This window comes from Macaca mulatta, chromosome 19, assembly GCF_049350105.2.
Source record: "Macaca mulatta isolate MMU2019108-1 chromosome 19, T2T-MMU8v2.0, whole genome shotgun sequence".
NCBI lineage: Eukaryota > Metazoa > Chordata > Mammalia > Primates > Cercopithecidae > Macaca > Macaca mulatta.
Window position 1 is genome coordinate 44263095 of NC_133424.1, and position 19561 is coordinate 44282655.

At 47.8% G+C, this 19561-nt stretch overlaps 2 protein-coding genes across 4 annotated transcripts in view; one reads left to right on the forward strand and one right to left on the reverse strand.

Annotated features, from left to right (window-relative positions):
• The first annotated feature begins 212 nt into the window (after positions 1-212).
• FAAP24 (FA core complex associated protein 24) lies at positions 213-7133 on the forward strand. Of its 3 annotated transcripts, none has more exons than XM_015123497.3 (5): positions 213-364; positions 882-1000; positions 1129-1265; positions 2067-2219; positions 5461-7133. In XM_015123497.3, exons 2-5 carry the CDS (start codon positions 895-897, stop codon positions 5710-5712), a joined length of 648 nt encoding a protein of 215 aa, XP_014978983.1. In that variant the 5' UTR covers positions 213-364; positions 882-894; the 3' UTR covers positions 5713-7133. The 3 variants fall into 3 exon arrangements, with proteins under 3 accessions (XP_014978983.1, XP_028695825.1, XP_077838192.1); XM_028839992.2 differs by having other exon boundaries at positions 220-364; positions 1187-1265; XM_077982066.1 differs by having other exon boundaries at positions 254-395.
• A 1098-nt stretch (positions 7134-8231) lies between these two features.
• The window catches only part of RHPN2 (rhophilin Rho GTPase binding protein 2), an 85959-nt gene continuing 74629 nt past the window's right edge, over positions 8232-19561 (reverse strand). Inside the window, exons 13-15 of the mRNA XM_028838610.2 lie at positions 19131-19277; positions 17815-17970; positions 8232-9889 (exon numbers count right to left, since the gene is read on the reverse strand). Of these exons, the coding sequence (XP_028694443.1) occupies positions 9629-9889; positions 17815-17970; positions 19131-19277 (564 nt within the window). The 3' untranslated portion in view covers positions 8232-9628. The remainder of the gene's footprint in view (positions 9890-17814; positions 17971-19130; positions 19278-19561) is intronic.

The window sequence follows — 19561 nt, forward strand, 5'->3', positions numbered from 1 at the left end:
TCTTCGCAATGGACTTTGCAGCAACCACGTCGGCCATTGGCTCAGCTCGGCCTTCGACCAATCAGAGCTAAGGTTACTTCCACACCGGTCGTTCTTGGCAACTAGTCGATTCCCGTTCAAATCCCCGCCAGGGCAGAAACGTCCGCCCTATCCGTTCTCTTATTGGTCACATTAGACGTCCATTTCTGACGCCACAGCCTATCCGACGCTGCGGGAGGCGGAGGGCGGGCTGGATAAAGGACTAGGCGAGCACCGAGGGCTTGAACCCGGAAGTGGCGCGGCCGCCAGTAAGGTGATCTCTAGACTGGGACCGTGGGGTTCCTGCCGGCTGTGTTCGGGCCTAGGACTGGACTGAGGAGCCACGGTGCGGATCCACCTGGGGTATCAGGGGCTAGGCACGTGATGAAAATGAAGGACGTGGACACCAGGACAGGAATCTCCTGGTTCTTAGAGAATTTATTTCGCCACAAATAATTGGCAAACGGGATCTCGCTGTATTGCCCAGGCGGGTCTCGAACTCCTTGGCTCAAGCGATCCTCCCGCCTCAGCCTGGCCCATTGTTGGGATTACAGACGTGAGCTACTGTGCCCAGCCCAGGATTCTTTTAAAACTTGAATCTGATCGTGCCTCTGCCATTATTGGAACCCAATGCCATTAGCACCTCCACCACCACACACCCCCTCTCCAGCCACCCTGGCCTTCGTTCAGGCCTTTGTGTTTTCTTATTAGTAATTTAAAAGGGAATCTTATTTGACAGTTTTTTGACAAATAATTCAATCTTCAGGAGGGGATCCTGCCCCAGAGGCCCCTGGCTTGCAGTGGAATGCAGGGCCATGTGCGGGAGAGCCTGCTCAAGTGCCGCCTGCCTTTTCCCTCCTTAGGTGGAGACCATCCATGGAAAAGAAACCTCCGGATGATACGGGCCCCGTGCACGTGCCTTTGGGGCATATTGTGGCCAATGAGAAATGGCGCGGGTCACAGCTGGCGCAGGAGATGCAAGGTCGGTGGGCTGCCCTCTCCCAGCCCTTTCTTCCCCTAACATTAAAAAAAAAAAAAAAAAAATCTGCTTATTATTGCCATCTTTTCATCCAAAGCTCATGGAACTCATTTTCTTCTCTGTATTTTAAGGGAAAATTAAGCTCATTTTCGAGGATGGCTTGACACCAGACTTTTATCTGTCGAACAGATGCTGCGTTCTTTATGTCACCGAAGCTGATTTGGTGGCAGGAAATGGCTACAGAAAGAGGCTTGTTCGGGTTAGAAATGTAAGTATTAGGCCAGGTGCCATGGCTCACGCTTGTAATCCAGCACTTTGGGAGGCCAGGGCAGGTGGATCACCTGAGGTCAGGAGTTGGAGACCAGCCTGGCCAACATGGCGAAACCCTGTCTCTACTAAAAATACAAAAATTAGCTGAGTATGGTGGTACACGCCTGTAATCCCAGCTACTGGGGAGGCTGAGATGGGAGAATTGCTTGAGCCTGGGAGGCGGAGACTGTAGTGAGCCGAGATCACGCCACTGCACTCTAGCCTAAGCGACAGTGAGACTCCATCTCAAAAAACAAAAAACAAACAAAAAAAAAGAAATGTAAGTATTGTATTAAAGAAACTGAAATTAGGGGCCGGGTGCGGTGGCTCACGCCTGTAATCCCAGCACTTTGGGAGGCCGAGGCGGGCGGATCACAAGGTCAGGAGATCGAGACCACGGTGAAACCCCGTCTCTACTAAAAATACAAAAAATTAGCCGGGCGCGGTTGTGGGCGCCTGTAGTCCCAGCTACTCGGGAGGCTGAGGCAGGAGAATGGCGTGAACCCGGGAGGCGGAGCTTGCAGTGAGCCGAGATTGCGCCACTGCACTCCAGCCTGGGCGACAGAGCGAGACTCCGTCTCAAAAAAAAAAAAAAAAGAAACTGAAATTAAACATTGATTTGTCTCACCCCAACCTTCCCTCCATCCCTTGATATCATTTATTTAAAATCATTGGCCAGGCCAGGCACGAAGTGATAGCATTCTTAACCTGAAAAGTAATTTGGTTGCAAAATGATTTCCTGTCTTTTTTTCCTTTCAAGTCTGGTAATCTTCAAGGAATTGTAGTCGTTGAAAAAACCCGGATGAGTGAACAATACTTCCCAGCCCTACAGAAGTTTACTGTGCTGGACCTTGGAATGGTGCTGCTTCCAGTGGCCAGCCAGATGGAAGCATCCTGCCTCGTTATCCAGTTGGTGAGTACCGATTCCTACACCTTCATGGTAGTCCTGTCCTCATGGATACTCAGCTGCCCTCCAGAAGCAACCATCAATCCAATCTATGTCATTCTCTGAGTTGGTTTATAAAGTCTCTTCGAGGAATTTAGGCCGGGCGCGGTGGCTCAAGCCTGTAATCCCAGCACTTTGGGAGGCCGAGGCGGGCAGATCACGAGGTCGGGAGATCGAGACCATCCTGGCTAACACGGTGAAACCCCGTCTCTACTAAAAATACAAGAAAATTAGCCAGGCAAGGTGGCGGGCGCCTGTAGTCCCAGCTACTCAGCAGGCTGAGGCAGGAGAATGGCGTCAACCCAGGGGGGCGGAGCTTGCAGTGAGCTGAGATCCGGCCACTGCACTCCAGCCTGGGGCACAGAGCAAGACTTCGTCTCAAAAAAAAAAAAAAAACCAAAGTCTCTTTGAGGAATTTAAATATGGAAGTTGCGTCAGCAGCCAGCTCAGCTTGTCACCCACTGTAGGCAAGTGTATCACAAAGTATACAAGTTGGACACCTGATTTTAGATTCTCAGGGTGTGATGACTCCATCAGTCATTATCCTGCCCTTTCGCTGGTGAAAATGTCAACTAGAGGCCAGGCGTGATGGCTCACGCTTGTAGTCCCAGCACTTTGGGAGGCCGAGGCGGGTGGATCACTTGAAGCCAGGAGTTCGAGACCAGCCTGGCCAACATGGCAAAACCCCGTCTCTACTAAAAATACAAAAATTAGCTGGGTGTGGTGGCGAGCACCTGTAATCCCAGCTACTCGGGAGGCTGAGGCAGGAGAATCACCTGAACCCAGGAGGCGGAGGTTACAGTGAGTGGAGATCGCACCATTGCACTCCAGCCTGAGCAACAACAGCGAAACTCTGTCTCAAAAAAAAAGAAAAGAAAAGAAAAGAAAATGTCAGCTAGGGCCGGGCGCGGTGGCTCAAGCCTGTAATCCCAGCACTTTGGGAGGCCGAGATGGGTGGATCGCAAGGTCAGGAGATCGAGACCATCCTGGCTAACCTGGTGAAACCCCGTCTCTACTAAAAAAAAATACAAAACACTAGCTGGGCGAGGTGACGGGCACCTGTAGTCCCAGCTACTTGGGAGGCTGAGGCAGGAGAATGGCGTGAACCCGGGAGGCGGAGCTTGCAGTGAGCTGAGATCCGGCCACTGCACTCCAGCCTGGGCGACAGAGCAAGACTCCGTCTCAAAAAAAAAAAAAAAAAGAAAATGTCAGCTAGAAGCTGGTTATCTCATCCCGTGTTTTTGTTAAGCATCAGCACCTTGTGCAAGTTTTTTTTTTGTTGTGTTGTTGTTTTTTTGAGACGCAGTCTCACTCTATCCCACAGGCCAGAGTGCAGTGGCACAATCTTGGCTCACTGCAACCTCTGCCTCCCGGGTTCAAGCCATTCTTCTGCCTCAGCATCCCGAGTAGCTGGGACTAGAGGCACGTGCCACCACACCCGGCTAATTTTTGTATTTTTAGTAGAGACAGGGTTTCACCATGTTGGCCGGGCTGGTCTCAAACTCCTGACCTCGTGATCTGCCCACCTTGGCCTCCCAAAGTGCTGGGATTACAGGTGTGAGCCACCACACCTGGCTAGGTTTTTTTTTTTTTTTTTTTAAGATAGGGTCTTGCTCTGTCATTCAGGCTGGAGCGCAGTGGTATAATCTTGGTTTACTGCAACCTTTGCCTCCTGGGTTCAAGTGATTCTCCTGCCTCAGCCTCCCTAGTAGCTGGGATTACAGACACCCACCACCATGCCTGGCTAATTTTTGTATTTTTAGTAGAGACAAGAGTTTCACCATCTTGGCCATGGCTGGTCTCAAACTCCTGACCTCAGGTAATATGCCTGCCTCGGCCTCCCAAAGTGCTGGGCCACCGCACCCAACCAACACTTTTTTTTTTTTTTTTGAGATGGAGTTTCACTCTTGTTGCCCAGGCTGGAGTGCAGTGGTGGGATCTCGGCTCACTGCAACCTCCACCTCCTGGGTTCAAGTGATTCTCCTGCCTCAGCCTCCCAAGTAGCTGGAATTACAGGCGCCTGCCACCATGCCCAGCTAATTTGTATTTTTAGTAGAGATGGGGTTTCCCAATGTTGGTCAGGCTGGTCTCAAACTCCCGACCTCAGGTGATGCGCCCGCCTCGGCCTCCCAAAGTGCTGGGATTATAGGCATGAGCCATCGCACCCGGCCACCAACACTTATTTTTAAAATCAGTTTAGTGGCTTATGCCTCTAATCCCAGCATGGAGAACATCAGCTCTGTGTGTGTGTGTGTGTGTGTGTGTGTGTGTTGTGTTTTTGTTTCTTTCACTTTTGTGTTCTTTGTTATGTGTGTGTTGTTTTTATTTTTTTTATTTTATTTTATTTATTTATTTTTTTTTGAGACGGAGTCTCGCTCTGCCGCCCAGGCTGGAGTGCAGTGGCCGGATCTCAGCTCACTGCAAGCTCCGCCTCCCAGGTTCACGCCATTCTCCTGCCTCAGCCTCTCGAGTAGCTGGGACTACAGGCGCCCGCCACCGCGCCCGGCTAGTTTTTTGTATATTTTAGTAGAGACGGGGTTTCACCATGTTAGCCAGGATGGTCTCGATCTCCTGACCTCGTGATCCGCCCGTCTCGGCCTCCCAAAGTGCTGGGATTACAGGCTTGCGCCACCGCGCCCGGCCGTGTGTGTTGTTTTTAAATCTCCCCCTCTGATGTGGAGCTAGAGTGGAGAGCCACATTGGAGATGCAGGCAGCCACAAATGGTTCACAGATCCCTCTCTACCAAATCCCTTGCATCGCCGTTCCTGACTTTCCTTGATATAATGCTATTGTCTGCCTTAGTATAACCACCACTAACTGCAGACCAGGTTTCTCCTTTGAGGCAGGCTTCCGGCAGGACCTGCGTGAAGTAGGTCTAGTTTAGGTGTAGCCATCATTTAATCCTGCACAACTGAAATGTTTCTTAATGGACCATCAGAAAGTGTTTGAATTCCTCAGTGTGTTTTTCTAAACATTCTGAAAACGCACGTTTTTGTAAATTATTAATGCCTTACTCCTTTGTGTGGCTCACCTTTCAATAATTTCACTGATGTCTGAGAAATTATATTCATGGTATATGAAAACATTTGTTCCCTTAAGTGAAGCTGAACCAAATGGAAAAACGGTATTTCCACAAAACAAATTTTAAGAAAACGGGCCAGTCCTCCAGAGGGCGCTCACGTGCTGTTCCTTTCATTTGCGGTTCAGGTTCAAGAACAAACCAAAGAACCCAGTAAGAACCCTCTTCTCAGGAAGAAACGGGCCCTGCTGCTGTCTGAGCCATCGCTCCTTCGAACCGTGCAGCAGATCCCAGGAGTTGGAAAAGTTAAAGCTCCCCTTCTCCTCCAGAAGTTTCCAAGCATCCAGCAACTGAGTAATGCTTCCATTCGGGAACTGGAGCAGGTGGTCGGACAAGCGGTGGCAAAGCAGATCCATGCCTTCTTCACACAGCCCAGGTGATGGTTGGCCTCAGGGCCACCGTGTCTTCTCCCGAGACCGCAAACACCAGGATCTTGTTTTCAGCTTTAAAAAGCAAGAGAATGGGCCGGGCACGGTGGCTCATGCCTGTAATCTCAGCACTTTGGGAGGCCGAGGCCAGCAGATCACCTGAGGTCAGGAGTTCAAGACCAGCCTGGCCAACATGGAGAAACCTCTCTCTACTAAAAATAGAAAAAATTAGTCAGGCATGGTGACAGGGGCCTGTAATCCCAGCTACTTGGGAGGCCGAGGCACGGGAATCACTTGAACCCGGGAGGCGGAGGTTGCAGTGAGCTGAGACCGTACCACTGCACTCCAGCCTGGGTGCCAAAGTGAGACCCTGGCTCTAAAAAAGAAAAAAAAAAAAAAAAAAAAGAGGCCGGGCGCGGTGGCTCACACCTGTAGTCCCAGCACTTTGGGAGGCCGAGGCGGGTGGATCACGAGGTCAGGAGATCGAGACCATCCTGGCTAACATGGTGAAACCCCATCTCTACTAAGAAACACACAAAAAATTAGCCAGGCGTGATGGCGGGCGCCTGTAGTCCCAGCTATTCAGGAGGCTGAGGCTGGACAATGGCGTGAACCCGGCAGGCGGAGCTTGCAGTGAGTCGAGATCACGCTGCTGCACTCCAGCCTGGGTGACAGAGCAAGACTCCGTCTCAAAAAAAAAAAAAAAGAAAAAATGCCGGGCACGGTGGCTTCTGCCTGTAATTCCAGCACTTTGGGAGGCCGAGGCGGGTGGATCACAAGGTTGGGAGATTGAGACCATCCTGGCTAACACGGTGAAACCCCATCTCTACTAAAAATGCAAAAAATTAGCCGGGCGTGGTGACGGGCGCCTGTAGTCCCAGCTACTCGGGAGGCTGAGGCAGGATGATGGCGTGAACCCGGGAGGTGGAGCTTGCAGTGAGCTGAGATCGCGCCACTGCACTGCAGCTTGGGCGACTGAGCCTGTCTCCAAAAAAAAAAAAAAAAAAAAAAAAAAACAAGAAAAAGGATTTCCTCTAGCAGCAGCTAGTGAAAGATGAGGCGAGGCCTGAATGGAGCCTGTGGATCGTCCTGCCTTGACGTCTGAGTTCGGCTTGTGAAGTTAGTGGGCCGCAGAGGGCACTGCCTTCATTCTGCTAAGATGCAAAGGGCTGGTGAGATCTTCGCAAGAGAATCAGGGACTTACACTCAGCAAAAAGCCAGTTAGGGCCGATTTTAATGTGCGACCTTGACCTGCATCTGTCATGGAAAGTGCCTTCTAAAAAGCTTCAGTGGTGGATGTGACCATCTGAAGGAAACAAATGTACAAGGAAGCACTGCATATGCTAAGCCCCGTGTTCCTGGAGTGAGAGCTGCTGTTCTTCAGGTCTGTACTGCGAGGGCTGTTTCCAATGTAAATAAATAACTGTGCAACAGTTCCTTCCTCCTTTCCTTTGTTCCTGCCTCTCTCCCCCCGCCCTTTTTTTTTTGGCAGATGTACAGTTTGTTTATACACTGCGTATGTCTTCTGCACACAGAAAATATGGAGTCTGAAGTTCCCATTTAAAGTTGAAAACTCCACGGCCGGGCACAGTGACTCATGCCTGTAATCCCAGCACTTTAGGAGGCCAAGGGGGGCGAATCACAAGGTCAGGAGATCCAGACCATCCTGGCCAACATGGTGAAGCGCCGTCTCTACTAAAAATACAAAAATTAGCAGGGTGTGGTGGCACACACCTGTAATCCCAGCTACTCGGGAGGCTGAGGCACGAGAATCGCTTGAACCCAGGAGGTGGAGGTTGCAGCGAGCCGAGATTGCACCACTGCACTCCAGCCTGGGCGACAGTGAGATTCCATCTCAAAAAAAAAAAAAAAAAAATTTAAAGTTGAAAACTCAATGCGTGTGAGTCAGAACAGGATGTGTTTGTACGTGGAAGGCCCAACAATGGGAGGATACAAGAAAATGATGGCAGCAGCTACATCCAGTGAGGGAACCAGGGGCTGGGGATCAAAAGGTACATAATTGCCCATTCAAAAAATATACACAGACCAGACACGGTGGCTCACACCTGTAGTTCCAGCACTTTGGGAGGCTGAGGTGGGAGAATTGCTTGAGTCCAGGATTTCGAGATCAGCCTGGGCAACATGGCAAGACCCCATCTTTACAAAAAATTAAAAAATTAGCCAAGCGTGGCAGCTCATGCCTGCAGTCCCAGCTACTCAGGAGGGTGAGGTGGGAGGATTGCTTGAGCCTCGAAAGTTGAGGCTGCATTGAGCCATGATTGCGCCACTGTCCTCCTGCCTGGGCGACAAAGTGCGACCCTGTCTCGAAAAAAAGACAAAAACAAAAAATAAGCATAGAGATGGCATCTGTCTTAGAAAATACTAAGATAACTTGACAGCTCTTTTAAGTTCTGCTTTGTGAAATGTTAGTAACTAAAAAAAAATCAAAACATTAAAAACTGTGTGCATTAGGGGAGAAACAATTTGAAAGAGGGAATGAAAGTGAACTAAAAGTACAAAGAAATATTAACTCAGGTAAATGAATATGTTTATTTAAATATTTATACAAACATGACCCTAGGAGCAGCAGATACACTTTTCCAAAGGTGGTTCCTTCCTTTAAGATATTGCACAACAGAAAATAAACTCTTGTTAATCCTTAAAATTAGTCTTCAATGCTATGTATTTTAGCTATGTAACTTGTACTGTGTCAACAGTGAACCTTATTAGATTCACGGTGTCATCCAACTTATAGCAAGATAAAAATCAATCGGTAGGAATGTCATTTTAAAAAGTGAAATAGTGGGATGGGTGCCGGTGGCTCATGCCTATAATCCCAGCACTTTGGGAGGCTGAGGTGAGTGGATCATTTGAGGTCAGGATTTCGAAACCAGCCTGACCAACATGGTGAAACACCACCTCTATTAAAAATATAAAAATTAGCCAGGCATGGTGGTGGGCACTTATAGTCCCAGCTACTTGCGAGGCTGAGGTAGGAGAATCGCTTGATCCCAGCGGGCGGAGGTTGCACTGAGCTGAGATCGTGCCACTGCACTCCAGCCTGGGCAACAGAGCAAGACTCTATCTCAAAAAAAGAAAAAAAGGTCAAATAGAGCTTTAAACTTGAATCATTTACATCATTATCTTATAAAATGTAAAACTACTTTTTAACCCGACTTAAAATATAGAATTATGTAACTTCTACTTTAAACAAAATGAAAAATGTTTTGAGTATCAAACAGTATATTATCTACCTTGTAGACAGCATCTTCATCTAACACTGCCACTGTGTTAGCAATTCTTAAATGACATCAAACTAGAAGAAAAGCTGCTCCTACACTGTTTTTATTTAGTAAGTCAAGACAAATTTGGCACTATACTTTTTCTAGAAATAGCATTCATATTATATTGATATAATAGAAACATCTTGTTTTAGGATCATGAATTCCTATTAGGAAGCAGCACTTTGGAACAATTTTTAGTGACACTAATTTAATTCTATCATTATAGTCCTGTGACCTGCCTTAATTCCAGGATCATCTGAATTCTAGGTTAAGGAATGATTATTAGCCAAACCTGGAAACAACTAGAAATTGTACTAATATAGGTAACCCCAATGTAATAGTGACTGGAAGTCATAATCGTCACCATTAAAAATAGCTGTATGTCATATCTTCAACACTATTCTATTTACAATACTTTATATAATAAATAACTTACAGCAGTATAGTGACACACCTCAAAATTCTTTTTCCACTAATTTCTAGAGGTTTCTTGGTTACTTTCCTTCATAAAAACACATCAAATGTGAGTTTATACTATGAGAAAAACAGGATTTGAGAATAGATATTTTCCATCATGGCACAAACATTTAAGGCCGAGTCAGCACTGGAAATGTTCGGGGCCTGAACGTGTTTGTTTCCTCACATTAGTACAAAGAACTGTCTGAGTTGAGAAGGCTGAAGGGGGAGGGCAGCTTCTTCTTGACCTGAGGCCGTGCAACCCCGACCGACGGAAGGCACAAGGTGCTGGCTGACTTCTGTCTGTTCTTGTTGGTGCCCCAGCTCAGGAAGGAAAGCTTCTTGGAGATTTTCTTGGTTTTATCGGTTTTGTCGTCGTCATCAATGGCTAAGCAGATCATGGAGTACGTTTTCTGCATTCCCACGGAGTATGTGGCACTCTTATTATGCTGCACGCAGAAAAGGAAGAAAAAGGGTGTCAGGCATTATCAAGATAGATTATAAAAACTATGAAGTCTGGCCAGGCGAGGTGGCTCACACCTGTAATCCCAAGACTTTGGGAGGCCGAGGAAGGCGGATCACTTGAGGTCAGGGGTTCGAGACCAGCCTGGCCAACATGGCGAAACCCCATCTCTACTAAAATACAAAAGTTAACCAGGTGTGGTGGTGGATGTCTGTAGTCCCAGATGTTTGGGAGGCTGAGGCATGAGAATCACTTGAAGCCGGGAGGTGGAGGTTGCAGTGAGCCAAGATCGCACCACTGCACTCCAGCCTGGGCGACAGAGCAGGACTGTCTCCAAAAAATAAATTAAATTAAACAGATGTAATTTGGAAACTCAGGTGACCAATGCTTATATAGAATTAGGTTCTTAAAACAAGGACAAACTTTTTTTCTTTTGTGAGACAGGGTCTTGATATGTTGCCCAGGCTGCTCTTGAACTCCCAGGCTCAAGTGATCTTCCTGCCTTGGCCTCCTGAGTAGCTGGGGCTCTAGGCATGCGCCACCAGGTCCAACAAGGATAATTTTTAAGGAATGTACTCAATAGTAATAATTTAAGCTTAGGAGCCACAACTCACATTTTAAGGTTCTTCTTATATTTGAGAAAGTAATAATACTAATGGTCACGAATATGAAAATACAGGGTGGGGCGCGGTGGCTCACAACTAGAGTCCCAGCTGCCTGGGAGGCTTAGAGGGGAGGATTGCTTGAGCCCAGGAGGCTGAGGCTATAGTGAGCTGTGATTGTGCCACTGCACTCCAGCCTGGGCGACAGAGTGAGACCTCTGTCTCAAAAAAAACAAAAGGGGGGGTGGGGGGAAGGGAAGAGGGGAAAGAAAGGAAAGAGGGAAGGGAAAGGGAAGAGGAGAAAGGAAGGGAAGAGGGGAAGGGAAGGGAAGAAAAAAAAAAAAAAATCAGTGAGCAATAGGTCTCCCTGTCACCTGGGCTTCTAGGCCCTCCATGTTACACTTCTAAAGATGATGTGCATGTACAAGTATTTCTACATGTGCATAAGTATATTACCATTCATTTTCTGAAAAGGAATATACTACACTATTCTACATCTGATTTCCTTTTTTTTTTTTTTTTTTTTTTTTTAAGACGGAGTCTTGCTCTGTCACCCAGGTTGGAGTGCAGTGGCGTGATCTCGGCTCACTGCAAGCTCCACCTCCCAGGTTCACGCCATTCTCCTGCCTTAGCCTCCCAAGTGTCTGGGACTACAAGTGCCCACCACCAGGCCTGGCTTTTTTTTTTTTTTCCTGTATTTTTAGTAGAGACGGGGTTTCACTGTGTTAGCCAGGATGGTCTCAATCTCCTGACCTTGCCTACACCCGACTTTCTTTCCTTAATACATCTTGGATTTCAATCCACACCAGTAAGTATAGATCCATTTCACCCTCTTTCAAGAATCCAGTGTCCCATGACTTGAAGGAGCCAAAAAGTAAAAGAAAAAGAAAATTCACAGTGCTACTATTTGCCATGTTCACCATTTTCAAGTGCAGAGTTCAGTGGCATTAAGTTACATTCACCTCATTATGCTCCACTGCCACCATCCATCTCTAAAACTTTTTCATCTTCCTCAGCCGAAACTCTGTACCACTAAACACTCTCTACTATTAACTGTCAAAGAATCACGTAGGATTCAAACTGGAAATCTAAGGAAACTTGTTTTCTGAAGACTTCCACATGGGCTATCACCAGCTTCTAAGGTTTGCCTAACACTGAGATTGTTTAGTTCGCCATGTTTATTTATCATCTACTACGTTCTGGCACTAAAATTAGGCATACAATATATCTCTGCAATAGTTGAGGGCCATTGTTCCTAATATAAACCCTAAGAGGGGCCTGGGCGCAGTGTCTCACAAGGCCGAGGCGGGCAGATCACTTGAGGCCAGGAGTTCGAGACCATCCTGGCCAACATGGTGAAACCCCATCTCTACTAAAAATACAAAAATTAGCTGGGTGTGGAGGCACACACCTGTAATCCCAGCTACTCAGGAGCTAAGGCAGAAGAATCGCTTGAACCCAGCAGGTGGAGTTTGCAGTGGGCCAAGATCATGCCACTACACTCCAGCCTGGGTGACAGAGCGAAACTCCGTCTCAAAAAAAAAAAAGAAAAGCCTTTCTTGACCCTATTCCCCCCCAGGTCCACCCCAATATCACACTCACTCTCTCTCTCTCTCTCTCTCTCTCTCTCTCTCTCTCTCTCTCTCACTCCTGCAATGTGTACCACCACTTTGAAAAGCCTTTTTTTTTTTTTTTTGAGACGGAGTCTTGCTGTTGCCAGGCTGGAGTGCAGTGGCCTGATCTTGGCTCACTGCAACCTCCACCTCCCAAGTTCAAGCGCTTCTCTTGCCTTAGCCTCCCAAGTAGCTGGGATTACAGGCGCATGCCATCATGCCCGGCTAATTTTTGTATTTTTAGTAGAGACAGGGTTTCACCATGTTGGCCAGGTTGGTCTTGAACTTCTGGCCTCAAGTGATCCACCTGCCTCAGCCTCCCAAAGTGCTGGGATTACAGGCGTGAGCCGCTGTGCCCAGCTCCATTTACTATTTCTTTCCCCGCCTCCCACTCCTCACTCAAATCCACCTGGGGTACCCTCTAGAACTCTTAGGGCTTTATACAGAGCACAATTTAAAACCACTGTGTAGGCCTAACTCTTCCATCCTCTGGATGAGAAAACTGAGGCCCAGGGAGGGTATGAACGTGCTGAAGGTTACACAGCTTGTGAATGGCAGTCAGGGCCTAATTCCAGAGCTTGATTCCAAGCTTAGATTTGTTCAACCAGGAATCCCCACTGTAGTCAAGAGAGTAGCCAAGGGCAGCACAGCAGGTCATCAGTTCAGCCAGAGTGCTAGGCTAAATGTTCTCATTATTTGATTTTGTTTGAAAGGCTCAGTCGCTAAAAACAGTGCTTGACTATCATTATCTAAAATCCTTATCACAAAAATTAACAGACAAAAATAAATTATTTAAAAATTATTTTTAAAAAGCCAGGGGCTGGGCATGGTGGCTCACTCCTGTAATCCCAGCACTTTTGAGAGGCCAAGGCGGGCCGATCACCAGAGGCCAGGAGTTCAAGATCAGCCTGGCCACTATGGTGAAACCCCGTCTCTATTAAAAATGCAAAAATTAGCCAGGCGTCGTGGCGGGTGCCTGTAATCCCAGCTACTCAGGAGGCTGAGGCAGGAGAATCGCTGGAACCCGGGAGGCGGAGGTTGCAGTGAGCCAAGATTGCACCACTGCACTCCAGCCTGGATGACAAGAGCGAGACTCTATCTCCAAAAAAAAAAAAGAGCCAAGTACAGTGGCTCACGCCTGTAATCCCAACTATTCAGGAGGCTGATTCGAGAGGGTCTCTTGAGGCTAGGAATTCAAGATCAGTTTGGATAACTTAGTCCGATCCTGTCACTACAAAATTAATTAAATAAAAGACAAAATGGAAATTACTTTTGGTCTGGTTCATTCCTGTAATCCTAACACTTTGGGAGGTGGAGGCAGGAAGACTGCTTAAGCCCAGGAGTTTGGGACCAGAATGGGCAACAAAATGAGATTGTCACTACAAAAAATTTAAAAATTAGCTGGGTATAGTGGTACACACCTGTAGTCCCAGCTACTTGGGAGGATCTTTGGTTTTTTTTTTTTTTTTTGAGATGGAGTCTCCCTCTCTTGCCCAGGCTGGAGTACAGTGGCACAATCTCGGCTCACTGCAACCTCTGCTTCCTGGGTTCAAGTGATTCTCCTGCCTTGGCCTCCCAAGTAGCTGGGATTACAGGCATGTGCCACCACGCCCAGCTTATTTTTAGTAGAGATAGGGTTTCACCATGTTGACCAGGCTGGTCTTGAACTCCTGACCTCAGGTGATGAGAAGGGAGAATCTTTTGAGTCCTGGAAGTCGAGGCTGTAGTGAGCTATGATTGCACTATTGCACTCCAGCCTGGGCAACTGAGTGAGACCCTGTCTCAAAACAAAACAAAACAAAAAACAAAAAACAACAACAAAAGAAGATCACGCCACTGCACTCCGGCTAGTGCAGTGGTACAATCATAGCTCACTGCAGCCTCAACCTCCCTGGGCTCAAGTGATCCTCCTGCCTCAGCCTCCCAAGTAACTGGGACTACAGGCATGTGCCGCCATGCCTGGCTAATTTTTTTTATTTTTTGTAGAGACTAGGTCTCGCCATGTTGCCCAGGCTGGTCTTGAACTCCTGGGCTCAAGCAAACATCCTGCCTCAGCCTCTCAAAGTGCTGGAATTACAGGTGTGAGCCACCATGCCAGGATATCAGTGACTTTTAGTATATTCACAAAGTTGGGTGACCATCACTACCACCAATTTCAGAACATTTCCATCGCCCCCAAAAAGAAACCTTCTACTTTATAACCCTTCTGCAGTCCCCCCCACTCCCATTGCCCAGCCCCAGCACCATCGACTTTCTGTCTCTGGATTTGCCTATGCTGAACATTTCATGGATATGTTCAAAATCCATTGGCTCTCTGGCCCTCTCTCAACTGACTTCTGTTGCCACCTCTCCACGAAAGTGTCTTTTCATCCCGCTGCCAAATATGATAGGCACAGCTAAGCCGCCCTCATTCTCCACCTCTCAACTGCATTCAATGTAACCCATCGCTCTCTGCAAAGCCTTCTCCTCTTAATTTGAGAAGCTCCTTTTCTCTGACATCTCTGAACCCTCCTCTATTTTCTTTGCACTTGCTTCTCTTCCAGCTGACCTCTAAATGTTTAGCCCTCAGCCCTTGCCCCCTTGCAGGGAGCTGCATTTTGTCTCACAGCCTCAAACATCATCCCTGTGCAATGATTCTCAAATATTTATTTCTAGCTCTGATTTCTTCCTTGAACTGAAGACTTCACATCCAATCTCCTCCTTTATGTTTACATCTGACCGCTAATAGCATCTGAAACATTCAAAACATGACTCTTGATTCCTCTCTCCTTCACCTGCCTCACACCCATTACCCATCATTATGAAAAATAAACAGGCCAGGCACAGTGGCTCCCCCTGTAATCCCAACACTTTGGGAGGCCAGAGGTGGGAGGATCGCTTAAGGCCAGGAGTTTGAGGCCAACCTTGGCAATATATCAAGGCCCCATCTCTACCAAAAAAAATTTACAATAAACAAACAAATTAGCCAGGCATAGTGGTACACACCTATAGTCCCAGCTACTCGAGAGGCTGAAGCAAGAGGATTGCCTGAGCCCAGGAAGTCAAGGCTACAGTGAGCTGTGATTGCACCACTGCACTTCAGCCCGAGCCACAGAGTGAGACCCCGCCTCAAAAAAAAAAAAAAGAAAGAAATTTAAAGGTAGAAAAATAACCACTACCCATGTGATTGAACAAGCCAAACACTGGGATCTCACCTCCCTGTCCACCATCTCCTTTACACAAAGCATCCACAAATCCCCCATCAGCTCTACCTCCAAACTATGTCCCAGGGACACTCCTGTCTTTCCAGCTTTCCAACAGCCACCCCCATCACCTCAGCCACTAACGTCACCAGCCTGGACAACTGCCATGGCCAGTCTCCGGCAGCAGACGCCCTTCTAAAACAAACATCACACCACACTGTTCCCCTTCTGAAAAGGCCCAGTGGCTTCCAAGCTCCCACCACTGCCACCAAGGCCTCCTTCCCACTTCACTTCCCACGGCTCCCTCCTTGTCCTGGTGCTCTTGCCAAAAGGCCTTCTTTTTGCCTCTCTGGTAGGAGAAGCTTATTCTGCTGCAGGGACTCTGCACCTGTAGGTGCCCCTGCCCAGAAGGCCTTTCTTGTCCCTCTGCAACTGGCTCGAACCTCCTGGTCACTCTCATGTCTGTTCCAGCCCTGCCTAGATAGAGCCTCGCCCCCTCCCCAGTCATTCCACCCCGTTACAGGTCTTTTTTCCTTTACAGCACTTATCAAAATCCTGACCACTTATTTGCTGACTTAGTGCCAGCTTCGTGGGGGGAGCAGGGACCTTATCTGTCTAATGTAAGCTAGAGCTCTGACACCTAAGAGAGTGTCTGGCACCTAATTGATCCTCAATCAATATTTGTTGAATGAATAAATGAGTGTTGTTACACAGGGAAGGTCAAGGGTACGTCATTAAGTGTGGCAAAGTGCAGAGGAGAACGTCATTAAGTGTGGCATGAATCCTAGCACTTGGGGAAAATTTTAGAGTTTTTTGCAGGCAGAGTCTCACTCTGTTGCCCAGGCTGGAGTGCAGCGGTGTGATCTCCGCTCACTGCAACCTCTGCCTCCCGGGTTCAAACGCTTCTCCTGCCTCAGCCTCCAGAGTAGCTGTGATTACAGGTGCACACCACCACGCCCAGCTAATTTTTATATTTTCAGTAGAGACAGGGTTGGCCTCGTTGGCCAGGCTGGTCTTGAACTCCTGGCCTCAAGCAATCCGCCCACCTCGGCCTCCAAAAGTACTCAGATTATAGGCATGAGCACCGCACCCAGCCTCATGTGGGGAAAATTAAAGGTGATAATTGTGCGGGTGAACTTGAAGAGACTCAAACGCTTCCCATATCTCCCAAGACACGGCTGACACTATCTCTAGGGCGTAGAGAGGGACTGTCTTAACTTTCACAGGTTGTCTTAAGCTCTTCTGTACCATTGGAATTTTTTGTTTGTTTGTTTTTTCCACTATGAGTATGTATTACTTTTGTAATCAAACAATTTGATCAGAAAAATAGATCAGTCGATTATTTTATCCACAGGATATTTTTAAAAGTTTGCTAGCAGGGTGCAGTGTCTCATGCCTGTAATCCCAGCATTTTGGGAGGCCAAGGTGAGAGGATGGCTTGAGCCCAGGAGTTCAAGACCAGCCTGGGCAACATAGCAAGAACCTGTCTCAAAAAAAAAAATAAAGAATGGGCCGGGCACGGTGGCTCACGCCTGTAATCTCAGAACTTTGGGAGGCCGAGGCGGGCAGATCACAAGGTCAAGAGATCGAGACCATCCTGGCTAACACGGTGGGACCCTGTCTGTACTAAAAATACAAAAAATTAGCCGGGCGTGTTGGCGGGCACCTGTAGGCCCAGCTACTCGGGAGGCTGAAGTAGGAGAATGGCGTGAACCCAGGAGGTAGAGCTTGCAGTGAGCTGAGATTGTGCCACTGCACACCAGCCTGGGCGACAGAGCAAGACTCCATCTCAAAAAAATAAATAAATAAATAAATAGATAAATAAGTACATACATAAATAAAGAATGAGCCAGGGGTGGTAGTGGGTGCCTATAATTCCAGCTACTCGTGTGGCTGAGGTGGGAGGATCACTCGAACCCAGGAAATAGAGGCTGCAGTGAGCAGTGATCATACCACTGCAAACCAGCCTGGGCAATAGGGCAAGACCCTGTCTTTAAAAAAAAAAAAAAAACTTTGGCTGGGCGCGGTGGCTCAAGCCTATAATCCCAGCACTTTGGGAGGCCGAGACGGGCGGATCACAAGGTCAGGAGATCGAGACCATCCTGGCTAACACGGTGAAACCCCGTCTCTACTAAAAAATACAAAAAACTAGCCGAGTGAGGTGGCGGGCGCCTGTAGTCCCAGCTACTCGGGAGGCTGAGCCAGAAGAATGGCGTGAACCTGGGGGTGGAGCTTGCAGTGAGCTGAGATCTGGCCACTGCACTCCAGCCTGGGCAACAGAGCGAGACTCCGTCTCAAAAAAAAAAAAAAAAAAAAAAAAAAAACAAAACTTTGCCAATTTTCTCTTTGTCCCAAGGTGAGCGCATTCCAGTGATTACAAGCCTGGGAGTCCAGTCATTTCTACCATGTTACACAGGCAGGAGACAGAGGGTCGGGTAAACACCTGTGGGGCTGAACTCATGCAGATTTCACTCCACGCCACTACTGACTGCCCAGGGAGGTGTCAGCGCTCACCATGGATGATGTGGAGTCCAGGAGGCTCACGACTTTCATCTCGATCTCGTCCTCGCCAAAGCTCTTCAGCAGCTTCATAACCTCACTCACCGTCAGCCACTTACAATCCACAAGTTGAATGGAGACAATATAATCTCCTTCCCGGGCTCCTGCCACCTGAAAAAGTATTGTTGAAAGTAAGTCAATGTTTTGTTCACTCAAATCCTTTAATCCCCATTAACAAAATAGGTATTTGCATAAATTCACATCAAGAAAGCAAAAATTCACTTTCGGTGGCCAAGACAGGTGGATCACTTGAGGTCAGTAGTTCACAGAGGTCAGCAGGATCACAGAGACCAGCCTGGACAACATGGTGAAACCCATCTCCACTAAAAATACAAAAGTCAGCCAGGTGTGGTGGTAGGCACCTGTAATCCTAGCTACTCAGGAGGCTGAGGCAGGAGAGTTGCTTGAACCCGGGAGGCAGACATTGCAGTAAGCCGAGATCACGCCACTGTCCTCCAGCCTGGGTGCAATTTAAAAAAAAAAAAAAAGCCAAAATTGGCCAAAGTGGCTCACGCCTGTAATCCTAGCACTCTGGGAGGCCAAGGCAGACAGAATACTTGAGGCCAGGAGTTTGAGACCAGCCTGGCCAAGATGGCAAAACCCCATCTCTACTAAAAATACAAAAATTAGGCCAGGCCCAGTGGCTCACACCTGTAATCCCAGCACTTTGGGAGGCCGAGGTGGGCGGATCACAAGGTCAGGAGATCGAGATCATCCTGGCTAACACGGTGAAACCCCGTCTCTACTAAAAACACACAAAAAATTAGCTGGGCATGGTGGCACACACCTGTAATCCCAGCTACTTGGGAGGCTGAGGCAGCAGAATTCCTTAAACCCAGGAGGTGGAGGTTGCAGTGAGCCAAGATCGTGCCACTGCACTCCAGCCTGGGTGACAGAGTGAGACTCTGTCTCAAAAAAACAAAAAAAAACCCTAAAACTAAAATTAGCTGAGTGTGGTGGCACGTGCCTTGTAATCCCAGCTACTCAGGAGGCTGAGACGGGAGAATCACTTGAACCCAGGAGGCAGAAGCTGCAGTGAGCCCTGAGTTCACGCCACTGCATGATCGCGACTCACTGCAGCCTCCACTTCCCAACGTCTAACAAAAAACAAACAAAAAAAAGACAGTAAAAATTAATCCTTTTCTTTTAGGGAATGTAGCACCCATGAGGCCTTTCACATAAAGGCAGGCCTTTGACATGGGTGAACCCGCCCTAAATTCAATCACCCAGATATCTGTGTTTGCCGCCAGCCCAGAAAAGCATGTGCTTACCGAGGCAGAGCAGTAAGGATCCAGGAAGTGAACCTGAACGGGGGCGTTCCCTCTCAAGGTGAACCCTAAGTCCCCTTCTTCTGCAGTGAAGCGGATGCTTCGAGGAGGCGTCCACCGCTTGTTAGCCGAAAACACAGATAAGGGGCCCTTTGGAAGAGAGCATCGTCAGGTATAGGATTTGAAGGCTGGATCAGATGATTGAAAGCTAAAGGGAATTTTGCCTGCTGTCCTTGAAGATCTCACTTGGCCTTGTTCAGGGACAAATGACACATCTGGGGGCATACATGCTACAGCAGTCATGCAAGAATCCGGAGTGCCATCTTCTCAAACATATCCAGTATGTTTTCAATAAAATTATCTTTTAGACATTGTATTAATTAAAATTACCTTTTTTTTTTTTTTTTGAGACATTGTCTCACTCTATCGCACAG

Excerpts from the sequence above, each read along its gene's own strand:
- FAAP24 (XM_015123497.3), top strand. The coding sequence starts at position 895 with ATGGAAAAGAAACCTCCGGATGATACGGGCCCCGTGCACGTGCCTTTG. Across the intron at positions 1,001-1,128 it reads GCTGGCGCAGGAGATGCAAG|GGAAAATTAAGCTCATTTTC; the intron begins GTCGGTGGGCTG and ends CTGTATTTTAAG. Across the intron at positions 1,266-2,066 it reads GGCTTGTTCGGGTTAGAAAT|TCTGGTAATCTTCAAGGAAT; the intron begins GTAAGTATTAGG and ends TTTCCTTTCAAG.